Source organism: Scyliorhinus torazame, chromosome 19 (genome assembly GCF_047496885.1).
Source record: "Scyliorhinus torazame isolate Kashiwa2021f chromosome 19, sScyTor2.1, whole genome shotgun sequence".
Taxonomy (NCBI): Eukaryota; Metazoa; Chordata; class Chondrichthyes; order Carcharhiniformes; family Scyliorhinidae; genus Scyliorhinus; species Scyliorhinus torazame.
In genome coordinates, this window is record NC_092725.1 from 41567124 (window position 1) to 41581572 (window position 14449).

At 45.1% G+C, this 14449-nt stretch overlaps 1 protein-coding gene across 1 annotated transcript in view; it reads right to left on the minus strand.

The window, feature by feature from the left end:
* wdr91 (WD repeat domain 91) overlaps positions 1-14449 on the minus strand; it is a 160187-nt gene that overhangs the window by 117006 nt on the left and 28732 nt on the right. The window contains exons 9-10 of the mRNA XM_072484210.1: positions 13419-13609; positions 12533-12683 (exon numbers count right to left, since the gene is read on the minus strand). Of these exons, the coding sequence (XP_072340311.1) occupies positions 12533-12683; positions 13419-13609 (342 nt within the window). The remainder of the gene's footprint in view (positions 1-12532; positions 12684-13418; positions 13610-14449) is intronic.

Here is a 14449-nt window from a genome sequence, read left to right on the forward strand (position 1 = left end):
CTGGATTTCAATAGACTAAATTTAAATTTGAAACTCCTTGTTCAGTGCTCACTTTTAAATTGTGTTAAAATGTCGCACATGAATAGCTCCTGGCCCCAGCTGGAGTTAGTTTTCTTTCCGAAAGGGACACACTTTTGGATCAAATGTTTAATGCTTCACAAAAAATCCTGGAAAGCAGTCATTTCCAGCAGACTTCATGGTACAAATGGGATATTTGGCGACGTCACCAAAGATGGAGAATTCAGCATTTCGAGACCGTTCAGGTATGTGGTATCGCTTTCAGTTCAACAGAAGAACAACAGACAATAGAAATGAGGATTTTTGCCGATCTGGCAGGATTGGAACAATAATAGACAAATGAACCCCAGGACTGCACAGGGAAGCGTTAACATGTGTTTCAGATGTGACTCAAAATATGCTTACGTGGTATATTGTCCAAAGGGAAACAACAGGGTTTGCAAGTGTGCCACGATATGGAAAGATGCAAAATTCAGAAATGAAGATGATATTGATCAGTCTGAAATAATTGTAACAGTCACAAGAATCTCAGTACGGTATTTTTTTTAAAAAATTTAAATTTCTTTTATTGATAAATTTAGAGTACCCAATTCATTTTTCCAATTCAGGTGCAATTTAGAGTGGCCAGTCCAGCTACCCTGCACATCTTTGGGTTGTGGGGGCGAAACCCACGCAAACACGGGGAGAATGTGCAAACTCTACACGGGATCGAACCTGGGACATCGGCGCCGTGAGACTGCAGTGCTACCACTGCGCCACCGTGCTGCCCTTCTCAGTCCTGTATGGTCACATATTCACATTGTGCCGTGTTGGGTAGAGGTTGTACATTGACAATGTGGAATGGATTGGGAATGTCATTTATATTAACTCAGTAATCAGGACCGAAGGAAGGCGCGGGAATACAAAAGTCCTACTTGTTTCAGGTTCAGGGATGATAACACATTAGGGTCACTGAAAAGAGTGGTGATTCTACAAAGTAGCTGGAGTAAGCCACTTTATCAGCACAGATGTGGTATCAAGTGAGATATCCTGACTTGCAGAGCAAGCCTTCCATGGACAAGCACAGATAAAACTGGACATGGAACCTGATAAAACAATTGTCTTTGGAAAACCAGTAATTTTGCAAACAGGACATGATTGCACACCTTTAACAAAACCAAACTCTCTAATCAGAATGTTGAAGAAGTGTCAATGGCATGAGGCGATAAAGGACTGAGAGAAAAATTATCAAATTGTAAGGTTACACAACAATTTGTTCATCCTTCTTGACAGATTAAAAATCCTAATGAAGGACATAGGGGCATGGCCCCCTCTGCTGGTTGGAGTCATACCTGGCACAAAGGAAGGTGGTTGTGCTGGTTGGAGATCAACCTCAGCTCCAGGATATTACTGCAGTTCCTCAGGATAACGTCCTAGGCCCAACCATCTTCAGCTGCTTCATCAATGTCATAAGATCAGAAGTGGGGATATTCGCTGATGATTGCACAACATTCAACACTATTCTCGACTCCTCAGACATTGAAGCAGTTCATGTCCAAGACCTGGAAAATATCCAGGCTTGGGTTGATAAGTGGCAAGTAACATTCACGCCACACAAGTGCCAGGCAATGACCATCTCCAACAAGAGAGGATCTCACCACCGCCATGACATTCATTGGCATTACTATCGCTGAATCCCCCACTATCAACATCCTGGAGGTTATCATTGACCAGAAACAAAACTGGACTATCTATACAAATACCGTGGCTACCAGAGCAGGTCAAAGGCTGGGAATCCTGCAGTGAGGAACTCATGTCCCAATCCCCGCAAAGCTGGTCCACCATCTACAAGGTACATATAATGTGGAGATGCTGGCGTTGGACTGGGGTGAGCATAGTACAAAGTCTTACAACACCAGGTTAAAGTCCAACAGGTTTGTTTCGATGTCACTAGCTTTCGGAGCGCTGCTCCTTCCTCAGGTGAATGAAGAGGTATGTTCCAGAAACATATATATATATATATATATATATATATAGACAAATTCAAAGATGCCAGATAATGCTTGGAATGCGAGCATTAGCAGGTGATTAAATCTTTACAGATCCAGAGATGGGGTAACCCCATCTTCAGAGCACCCTACGTGCTCTCATCCCACGTACTCCCCGCATTGGAGATCTCTACTGCCTCCCGAAAATACAGAAGGCCAACACACCAGGCCGCCCTATCATTTCAGGCAATGGGACCATGTGTGAGAACCTCTCTGGCTATATCGAGGGCATCTTGAAACCCATCGTACAAGGTACGCCCAGCTTCTGTCGCGACACGACAGACTTCCTACAGAAACTCAGCAACCATGGACCAGTTGAACCAGGAACATTCCTCGTCACAATGAACGTCTCTGCACTCTACACCAGCATCCCCCATGACGACGGCATTGCTGCAACAGCCTCAGTACTTAACACCGACAACTGCCAATCTCCAGACGCAATTCTGCAACTCATCCGCTTCATTCTGGATCACAACGTCTTCACCTTCGACAACAAGTTCTTCATCCAGACGCACGGAACAGCTATGGGGACCAAATTCGCACCCCAATACGCCAACATCTTCATGCACAAGTTTGAACAGGACCTACTTACCGCACAGGACCTTCAACCGACGTTATACACCAGATACATCGATGACAACTTTTTCCTTTGGACCCACGGCGAAGAATCACTAAAACGACTACACGATGACATTAATAAGTTCCATCCAACCATCAGACTCACCATGGACTACTCTCCAAAATCAGTTGCATTCTTGGACACACTCGTTTCCATCAAGGACGGTCACCTCAGCACTTTGCTTCACCGCAAACCCACGGATAACCTCACGATGCTCCACTTCTCCAGCTTCCACCCTAAACACATTAAAGAAGCCATCCCCTATGGACAAGCTCTCCGTATACACAGGATCTGCTCAGACGAGGAGGAGCGTAACAGACATCTACAGACGTTGAAAGATGCCCACGTACGAACGGGATATGGTACTCGACTCATCGATCGACAGTTCCAACGCGCCACAGCGAAAAACCGCACCGACCTCCTCAGAAGTCAAACATGGGACACAACCGACAGAATACCCTTCGTCGTCCAGCACTTCCCCGGAGCGGAGAAACTACGTCATCTTCTTCACAGCCTTCAACACGTCATTGATGACGATGAACATCTTGCCAAGGTCATCCCCACACCCCCACTACTTGCCTTCAAACAACCGCGCAACCTCAAACAAACCATTGTTTGCAGCAAACTGCCCAGTCTTCAGAACAGTGACCACGACACCACACAACCCTGCCATGGCAATCTCTGCAAGACGTGCCAGATCATCGACATGGATACCACTATTACACGTGAGAACACCCCCCACCAGGTACGCGGTACATACTCGTGCGACTCGGCCAACGTTGTCTACCTCATACGCTGCAGGAAAGGATGTCCCGAAGCGTGGTACATTGGCGAGACCATGCAGATGCTGCGACAACGAATGAACGGACATCGCGCGACAATCACCAGGCAGGAATGTTCCCTTCCAGTCGGGGACACTTCAGCAGTCAAGGTCATTCAGCCTGAATGGTAAGTGTTCTCCAAGGCGGCCTTCAGGACGCGCGACAACGTAGAATCGCCGAGCAGAAACTTATAGCCAAGTTCTGCACACGAGTGCAGCCTCAACCGGGACCTGGGATTCATGTTGCATTACATTCATCCCCCACCATCTGGCCTGCAAAATCCTACCAACTGTCCTGGCTTGACACAATTCACACCTCTTTAACCTGGGGTTACCCCATCTCTGGATCTGTAAAGATTTGATCACCTGCTAATGCTCGCATTCCAAGCATTGGCTGGCAGCTTTGAATCTGTCTATATATATGTTTCTGGAAAATACCTCTTCATTCACCTGAGGAAGGAGCAGCGCTCCGAAAGCTAGTGATATCGAAACAAACCTGTTGGACTTTAACCTGGTGTTGTAAGACTTCGTACTGTACAAGGTACAAGTCAGGAGTGTAATGGAATACTCAACTTGCCTGGATGAGTGCAGCTCCAACAACACTTCAGAAGCTCACACCATCCAGGACAAAGCAGCCCGCTTGATTGCTACCGCTTCCACAAACAATCAATCCCTCCATTACCGATGAACAGCCATATGTACAAAAGAACAAAGAAAAATTACAGCACAGGAACAGGCCGTTCAAGCCTGCGCCGATCCAGATCCTCTATCTAAAACTGTCGCCTATTTTCTAAGGATCTGTATCCCTCTGTTCCCTGCCCATTCATTTATCTGTCTAGATACATCTTAAATGACGCTACCGTGCCCGCCTCTACCACCTTCGCCGGCAATGCATCCAGGCACCCACCACGCTCTGCGTAAAGAACTTTCCACACATATCTCCCTTAAACTTTTCCCCTCTCACCTTGAACTTGTGACCTCTGGTAATTGAGTCCCCCGCTCTGGGAAAAAGCTTCTTGCTATCCACCCTGTCTATACCTCTCATGATTTTGTAGACGTCAGTGAGGTCCCCCTCAACCTCCGTCTTTCTGATGAAAATAATCCTAATCTACTCAACCTCTCTTCATAGCTAGCGCCCTCCATACCAGGCAACATCCTGGTGAACCTCCTCTGCACCTTCTCCAAAGCATCCGCATCCTTTTGGTAATGTGGTGACCAGAACTGTACGCAGTATTCCAAATGTGGCCGAACCAAAGTCTTATACAACTGTAACATGACCTGCCGTCTCTTGTACTCAATACCCCGTCCGATGAAGGAAAGCATGCCGTATACCTTCTTGACCACTCTATCGACCTGTGCAGCCACCTTCAGGGTACAATGGACCTGAACACCCAGATCTCTCTGTACATTAATTTTCCCCAGGGCTTTTTCATTGACCGTACAGTTCGCTCATGAATTGGATCTTCCAAAATGCATCACCTCGCATTTGCCCGGATTGAACTCCATCTGCCATTTCTCCGCCCAACTCTCCAATCTATCTATATTCTGCTGTATTCTCTGACAGTCCCCTTCACTATCTGCTACCCCACCAATCTTAGTGTCATCTGCAAACTTGCTAATCAGACCATCTATACCTTCCTCCAGATCATTTATGTATATCACAAACAACAGTGGTCCCAGCACGGATCTCTGTGGAACACCACTGTTCACAGTTCTCCATTTTGAGAAACTCCCTTCCACTACTACTCTGTCTCCTGGTGCCCAGCCAGTTCTTTATCCATCTAGCTAGTACACCCTGGACCCCATGAGACTTCACTTTCTCCATCAGCCTACCATAGGGAACCTTATCAAACGCCTTACTGAAGTCCATGTATAAGACATCTACAGCCCTTCCCTCATCAATCAACTTTGTCACTTCCTCAAAGAATTCTATTAAGTTGATAAGACATGACCTTCCCTGCACAAAACCATGTTGCCTATCACTGATAAGCCCATTTTCTTCCAAATGGGAATAGATCCCATCCCTCAGTATCTTCTCCAGCAGCTTCCCTACCACTGACATCAGGCTCACCGGTCTATAATTACCTGGATTATCCCTGCTACCCTTCTTACACAAGGGGACAACTTTAGCAATTCTCCAGTCCTCCGGTACCTCACCCGTGTTCAAGGATGCTGCAAAGATATCTGTTAAGGCCCCAGCTATTTCCCCTCTCACTTCCCTCAGTAACCTGGGATAGATCCCATCCGGACCTGGGGACTTGTCCACTTTAATGCCTTCTAGAATACCCAACACATCCTCCCGCCTTATGCCGACTTGACCTAGAGTAATCAAACATCTATCCCTAACCTCAATATCCGTCATGTCCCTCTCCTCGGTGAATACCGATGCAAAGTACTCGTTAAGAATCTCACCCATTTTCTCTGACTCCACGCATAACCATCTACATGATGCACTGCAGAAACTCATCCAGGCTCCTTAGGCAGCACTTTCCAAACCCACAACCACTACCACTTACAAGGACAAGAGCAGCAGATACATGCGAACACCACAACCCAGACTTGGAAATATATCGCCGTTCCATCACTATCGCTGGGTCAAAAATCCTGAATTCCTTCCCGAACAGCACTGTGGTTGTACCTACACCACAAGCACTGCAGGGGTTCAAGAAGTCAGCTCAGCAACACCTCCTGAAGGGCAGCTAGGGATGGGCAATAAATGCTGGTCTAGCCAGCGATGCCCATACCCATGAATTTAAAAAATGCAAAAAGTTTGAGAACACCATCACCACCCATTCTCACAACACTTGAATGAAACAATAACTACGGATTAAGGCATGGGACAAGGACCAAAACATTTTCATTTTACATAGAACAAAGAACAAAGAAAAGTACAGCACAGGAACAGGCCCTTCGGCCCTCCAAGCCCGTGCCGACCGCTGCCCGACTAAATGACAATCTTCTACACTTCCTGGGTCCGTATCCCTCTTCCTACATTTCGTAGACATGGCAACAAGATTCAGCCTTTGTACAATATGCAATAAATACAGGTAAAGACAAAGCGGGATTGTAGATAAATGCGTGATAAAATGGACAGGGACTGGACTGGGAGCAACAGCTAAATTCCTGGCAATGGCAGGATGATGAGGCGTGATTTGAACCTGCAGTGTTGGCATCGCTCCACATCATGAAACAGCCATCCAGCCAGCTGAGCTAACCGACCCCCCAATTTGAGGCTATAGTATTTATCCTTGCTGAAAGTAGGCTGTACTCAGCTGAATAGATAGCCAATCTTTTTCAAGAAATTACATTTTTATGATGCATGTCAATGATCATCTTTCAGAGAGTGTGAAATTTGAGCAATTTGTTACAGATAACTGGGGAATTTAAGATTGGAAGTGAGGCTTTGGGGCCCTTTAAACATATAGGTTTCTAGCCGTGAATCGGAATAGATCAAATCAACAATCAGACCTAGAAAGTGTTAACCGTATTCCGATGGTCATCACAAAAGTTATCTTCCAAATAAGAAATGGGAAAGTTAAGAAGCTTAGTTAAGCAGTTAATCTGGCTATGTGCTCAGACAAGGCCTGGTGCAGTTCTGATGCATTGAAACTTACTACAAAGATGAAACATGCCTACAGTTCTGGAGGCATCGACGCAAGTAAAACATGAAAAAAGTTCAATTCTGAGAAATGCATACACAAGGTTGGAAGAGCATGCATGAAATTACTTCTTTTTAATGATGCATCCCATTCCAATCTTCTAGATGAGTGTGCATACAGCTGGGTTTATAATATTCTTGGTGAGTTATAATGGAAGGTATCATCCCTTATCCTCGGAAGCCAAGAAAATAAGGTGGTGGGTAAAAGTACCCTAGCTCTACGGCAATTGCACTATGTACTTTGTTTACTGTACAGCCCTTTTGCTTTCTCATTCTGTAATTCTACTGTTTACAATGCTGAAAAATATCTCATTAAAATTATTAAAAGAAAAGTACCCTAGCTGCAGAAACACTGACTCTAGTAGAAGCAATAGAAATGGGATATTACTGATCAAACGTTTTACCTACACAAGGGGCATTAATAGACAAGTTTGCCCATTCATTATTGTGTGAATAACTTCTCTGTTGGGACAGTGTACATTTGGCAAAGAGCGCGGCTCAGAAACGGTTAAGGATTAGCCTCACGGGTATAAAAAAATACATAAAGGCGACAGAGACTACCTGCGCGACAGCGACTACCTGCGCGACAGCGACTACCTGCGCGACAGCGACTACCTGCGCGACAGCGACTACCTGCGCGACAGCGACTACCTGCGAGACAGCGACTACCTGCGAGACAGCGACTACCTGCGAGACAGCGACTACCTGCGAGACAGTGACTACCTGCGAGACAGTGACTACCTGCAAGACAGTGGGCGGTACAGTGGTAAGCACTGCTGTGTCACAGCCCCAGGAACCCGGGTTCAATTCCGGCCTCGGGTGACTTGTGTGGAGTTTGCACTTTCTCCCAGTGTCGGCTTGGGTTTCCTCTGGGTCCTCCGGTTTCCTTCCACAGTCCAAGAATGTGCAGGTCAGATGTATTGGCCATGTTAAATTGTCCCTAAGTGTCCAAAGGTTAGGTGGGGTTATGGGGGAAGTGGGCCGAATTAGGTGCCCTTTGGGAGGGTGCATTAATTATACTGTTAATTTACACAGGTGAAGGACAGTGATCAATTAAGTAGCTAGAGCACGTATAGAGAGAGACTGCTGGGTTATTGGGCAAGAAGCCGACATATGTAATGATGCATTCTGTGAATAAACCTATTATCAAAAACAATGTGTCTACTTTCATACTTCAACTCGCTTGGGAATTAAATAACAATCAGCTCTGCTTAATCATTTAGTCAGTGAAATAGTAAAAAAGGATCTAATAGACAGATTCTGTAATTATACCAAGCTTGCAATGAGACAACATTGGCAGTACAATGGGCCAGTTTAGTGGGGAGGAAGCTCAGCCTTGAGGTGGAATCGGTCTAAAATATATTTGAACAATTAATGCTGAAACTCCCTCCCTAGCAATGAGGGTGTACCTATTCCATATGGACTGCAGTGATGCAAGAAGGTAGCTTTCCGAGGGAATTTAGAGATGGGCAATAAATGCTGGCCGAGCCAGCAAAGCCCACATTCCTTGATTGAATAATTTTAAAAAACAAGCGATAGGTTTCATTTATTAAACTTCAGAAGGAAGCAGTGCAATTCAGGTTCCATTGGGGTGCTAAGTTAAGGGAACACCGGACAAAGACCAGTGATGGGAGAACAGAGGTTTCACGGAAAGGGGCTGGGAGGCTTCAAATGTTAGCCAATAGAGGTCAGCAAACACAATGTGAATGGAACTTGGTGCAACTTAAGATAATGGAGAGCAGAGTTCCGAATGAGTCTAAGTTTAGCAAAGGTGAAGAACGGGAACCTGGTCAGTAAAACATTGGCATAGTCAAATCTGGAGGTGACACATGGATGAGCTTGCTGAGCAACTGATGCAGGGATACAGTTGCGCAATATTATGGAGGCAGAGATTAGTGGTCTAACAAGATACAGCATTTTAAGGGTCAGCTCAGCTGAAAGGATGTTGAGGTTATGAGCATGCCAGACAACAAAAATCTATCAAATGATAAAACCCAGCTAGTTTATTAATCTCCTTTCAGGAAAGAAGTCTGACATTCTTTCCCAGTTTATATGAAATGTGCAGGATTAAGGGGAGAACAAAGAACAAAGAAAAGTACAGCACAGGAACAGGCCCTTCAGTCTTCCAAGCCCGTGCTGCCCAACTAAACTACAATCTTCTACACTTCCTGGGTCCGTATCCCTCTATTCCCATCCTATTCATGTATTTGTCAAGATGCCCCTTAAATGTCACTATCGTCCCTGCTTCCACCACCTCCTCCGGCAGCGAGTTCCAGGCACCCACGATCCTCTGTGTAAAAAAAAAAAAAAACTTGCCTCATACATCTACTCTAAACCTTGCCCCTCGCACCTTAAACCTATGCCCCCTAGTAATTTACCCCTCTACCATGGGAAAAACTCTCTGACTATCCATTCTGTCTATGCCCCTCATAATTTTGTAGACCTCGATCAGGTCGCTCCTCAACCTCCGTCGTTCCAGTGAGAACAAACCGAGTTTATTCAACCGCTCCTCATAGCTAATGCCCTCCATATCAGGCAATATCCTGGTAAATCTCTTCTGCACCCTCTCTAAAGCCTCCACATCCTTCTGGTAGTGTGGCGACCAGAATTGAACACAATACTCCAAGTGTGGTCTAACTAAAGTTCTAAGCTTCTAAGGAGAAGGCAGGAAAAAGAAATTAGGTGAAACGCTCATTTGGATGACACACCGAGCCAAGTGGTCCTTCTGTGCTGGAACAATTCTGATTCTGTCTAGCCTGAAATGACCAGAAATCAGCTACAAAGAAGGTACTAAGAATGTCCAAGTACGTCTCTCCACCTACAAAGTGATGAACCAATTTTGTCCAGTATCTCTTCCATGTGAATAATATTTTTGAGCGCACTGTGGCTAAGCCCTCCCAGCTGCATCATTAGAAAAAGTGCAACGCCTTTCTGCTGGGAGGTCCAGATTGCGAGGCACCTCCAGCTACCTGAGGAACTGACCAAGCATACTGTGTCAGAAGAGACAAATTCGACGATGAATTTCACCAGCTCCAACAACAAGTTATATTTATATAACGCCTTTAACACGCACAAATATCCAATCATGCTTCAAAGGAGCATTATGAAACAAAGTACAACACCAAGGCACTTCTGAAGTTATCAGATCAGATGACCAAAAGCTTGGTGAAAGACAGATTTCAAGAACTTTGTTAAAGGAGGAAAGCAAAGTTGACGGTCAGAGAGCTTAGGCAGGAAAGTCCAGCGTTTAGGGCCTAAGCATTTGAAGGCGCAGCCACTGATGGTGGATCAATTCTATTTGGAAAGGCACAAGAGACCTGAATTAGACAAGTGCAGATATCTCGGAGGGATGTGGGATGGAGGAGATTACACATACGAGGGGGGAGATCATGGAGGGATTTGATAATAAGATGAAAATTTGAAGTCAAGATGTGGCTCAACTGGGAGTTAACGTCGGACAGGGAGCACGGGATGATTGGGTAATGGAACTTGCTTTGTATTAAGCCGCAGAGTTTTGGATGACCTGAACATTTACAAAGGGTACAATGTGGGAGACAAGCCAGGAGTGCATTGGAACAGACAGGTCTGGCATGGATGAGGATCTCAGCAGCAAATGAGCTAAGGCAGGGTGTAGTCGAACGATGTTACAGACATTGAAATGGGCAGTCTTCGTGATGGCATGAAACAAAGTTTGAATCTCATGGCAAAATTGCACAATGTCCTGAAAAATTACATAATGGGGTGATAGGAGTACAGGGATAGTGATGAACACACTGCAGGATTAGTATAGTAACCAGCAACACTTATTAAGTTCAGGAATGATGATAATAGTCAGGTTTGTTCTAACCGTAATGGAGGCAACAGCAGGGAGACAAACAGTTTTAACATTTCAGTCATGATGGATAAATTAAGCTAATTTTAGTTCAGCTGCTCTTTCTGTTCTATTCATTAACCCTCAGTTTGAGAGAACACGTGTAGATGTCTATTAATAACACAAGAATAACTCCGCATTATCCGGAAGGATTATTCAAAATAGGCAACTTCTATATAGATATCACATTTAAATGACATGGTGAACGACAAAGAAATGAAAGATCAAGTCACAGGACGCCCAAAAGCGTTTGAGCCTTTCTGACCCGTTAGTCACTATAGGAAGTCGGAAGCACAGCAGCAAATTTCCGCACAGCAATTTCCCACAAACAAGGCGATAATAACTGGATAATCTATTTCTGAGATGTTTATTGGGGAATAAATATTGAACAAGATACTGGAGGAGAACTCGCCTAGTCTTCTTCAAAATCCTGCCATGGGATCTTTTACCCAACAGGGCAGAAGGGGCTTCAATGTAACACCTTGACAGCACATCTGACAGTGCAACGCTCTTTCAGTACGACTGAAGTGTCAGCCTAGTTTCTTGTGCTCCAATCCTGGAATGGAAGTTGAGCCATGCTGTCTGACTCAAAGTCAAGAGCGTTATGAACTAACCACTGCTAACATTTGATCAAACCGCAAAATGTGGCACTTTTAGCACCTTCGGAATATGACAAGTCTTTTCAATTTGGCTCCATTCATAAGTTTTCCATTGGGTGGTTTAAATTCCTGCAGTATTTTCATGCCTTAAAGATTTTGCAAAGAATATTAAACAGAACCTTCAGACTCAATCCACTCATGGATTTAAAACACGAGGAACCCTCAAGTATTTAAACCAGCAGCAACAAACAATGGCATACAGAAAGGAAAACTTCCCTCACTCAATACTCTGCCACTGATCTACAGCCCCACAAGGATATCAGCAGTTTAGTATTTAGAGAATTTACAATGCAGGAGGCCATTCGGCCCATCAAATACACACCGGCCCTTGGAAAGAGCATCTCACCCAAGCCCACAGCTCCACCCTATCCCCGTAACCTAGTAACCCCACCCAAGCTTTTTGGACACCAAGGGCAATTTAGTGTGACCAATCCACCTAACCTGCACATCTTTGGACTGTGGGAGGAAACCGGAGCACCCGGAGGAAATCCACGCAGACACGGGGAGAACGTGCAGACTCCTCACAGACCGTGACCCAAACTGGGAATCGAACCCAGGTCCCTGGCACTGTGAAGCAACAGTGCTAACCACTGTGCTACCGTGCCGCCCAAATTGGAGTTCATTGGAGTAATTGGAGTTCAGCACAGCACAGCACCCATCACTGCACTGCACCCCGAGCTGCCTCTTTCTCATCGACATGCTATCCTCCACTCTGTGGTACTCCATTGTCACAGTTCGTCATCAAGCCGCCTTGCACTCCATATTACTTCCCTAATGGCTCTTCCCATTATATTCTGGTGAATATTCTGAAAGAAACACATCCTGTGAGAAATCTCCAGATTGCGCAGTTTGTTCCTCACCAATCGGTCCGGTTTGGTTGCCCATTCCAAGGAAAGCAGCTGTGATTTGGACATTATCGTGGCCTTAGTTTGCATGGTGGGGTTAAAAGCCCACACTTTAACCACTCCATCAACATCCAGACTGGCGACTCTCCTACCAGAGCAATCCACCCTAAATCAAAGCAAGAGACATACTTTCAAAACTGGTGCATTACTACAAGTAGACTAATCTTACTGTAACTACACAATGAATCTCAACTCCCTCATTACCTGGAGCTGGTTGTCCAGAGGCACCAACACCAGTGCCTCTCGCTTAACAAATTGTTCGAGTACAAGAAAGCTAAACCAGAGTAGCCAAGAGGAATGTAGTTAGATGTGCGACTGAGTTTAGTTATCACTCTGCTCAACCACAGGTGTGGAATAAATATCTATGCGTCTGTGATCAGTTAGTTTTCCTTAAAATAAAGCCAGGATTGCACCATCCAGAGGCTGTTAAGAGACTATTAGACAGAATTCTGTCACTTTAGCATAGCAGGCTGCTGTACAGGCAAACTCAGTATTTTCTCTGACTGTACCACATTTTGATACAGTTCACAACGGACTCGTCATTCAGACCCTGGTCATCAAATCAACACATTAGATTTGAGGTCCCGGAGAATAATTCTGGAATCAGAAGCAGTCCCTGGAATCAATTCCTTCTTCCCATTACGATACTGCCAAGATCAGTCACATCAATGGAGGGAGAGAAAAGACAACTCATGCAGTTCTGAGTGAAATCAATGAAACCCGCACATATTAAATCAGTCATGTTTTTGTTAAACTGTTTCCAAATCAATTATGCAGAATGTCAGTTATGAAGGAGAATTTCAGAATTCAGTCAAGCTATTAAAAAGACTCCACCACTCACCCGCAGTACATAATGGAGGAGTGATGCTCTGCATATTCCTCCTGACTCAATACTATGAAAGGCTGCTCACTCCCTCTCTCCAGGCTGAGCTTGGCCAGTTTTGTAGGAGAATCCAGTTGATCCACAACCATCTCAGGGCTGCTGAGACTATCCATCTCAGCGCTGCCAGATTCTGTTTTTTTCTCTAGACTCTACATAGAGAAGGTACAAAATACAGTGACATTTTAACCCTGCTGCAATCAACTATTAGTGAAGGTTATATTCAATGTTTGATTAAATAACTTCTTGAACCCTCATAGGCTAGTGTTTCAACAATAGGAAGTTATTGTCAAATGCAAAGTCCATTTCTGTTCTGAGTGGGACAATCTCAGTCAGGGTAGAAGACATTAATTAGCTGTTATAACCTGCCTACTTACCATTGGCTGAGGACTAATGATAATCCCACAATACTGTGAGAGTAGGAGCTTCCGTGCTGGATTCTTCGTGGCCCTCACAAAACTGGCGGCGAAGGTTAATGTGAATAGCTGTCTACACTGCTGAAGCCACCTCCCTGGATTTTTGTTGGATTCAGGTTGGAAGTTGTTTTCTATTATACCATGCCTCTGTACGGACGTTAGGATGTTTTTGATGCTGCGCTGGAAAGCTGGAACCAGTACACACAACGGATGCGTTACTATTTCCGGGCAAACAATATCACCACCGGAAACGAGCGCCAGGTGGTCATATTGCTCACCGCCTGCGGCCCGCATACGTTTGGGGGTGATTAGGAGCCTTACGTACCCAGCTGCGCCGGACACCAAAACGTTTGATGAACTTGTGAATATAGTGGGGCAACATTGTAACCCAACCCCGTCCACGATAGTCCAGCGTTACCGGTTTAATACCGCTGAGAGGACCCTTGGAGAATCCCTTGCCGATTTTCTATCCAGGCTACGCAGGATTGCGGAATACTGTGACTATGGGGAGACCTTGTTAGAAATGTTACGCGACCGTTTAGTTTGTGGTATTAACAATGCGGCCACACAGAAAAA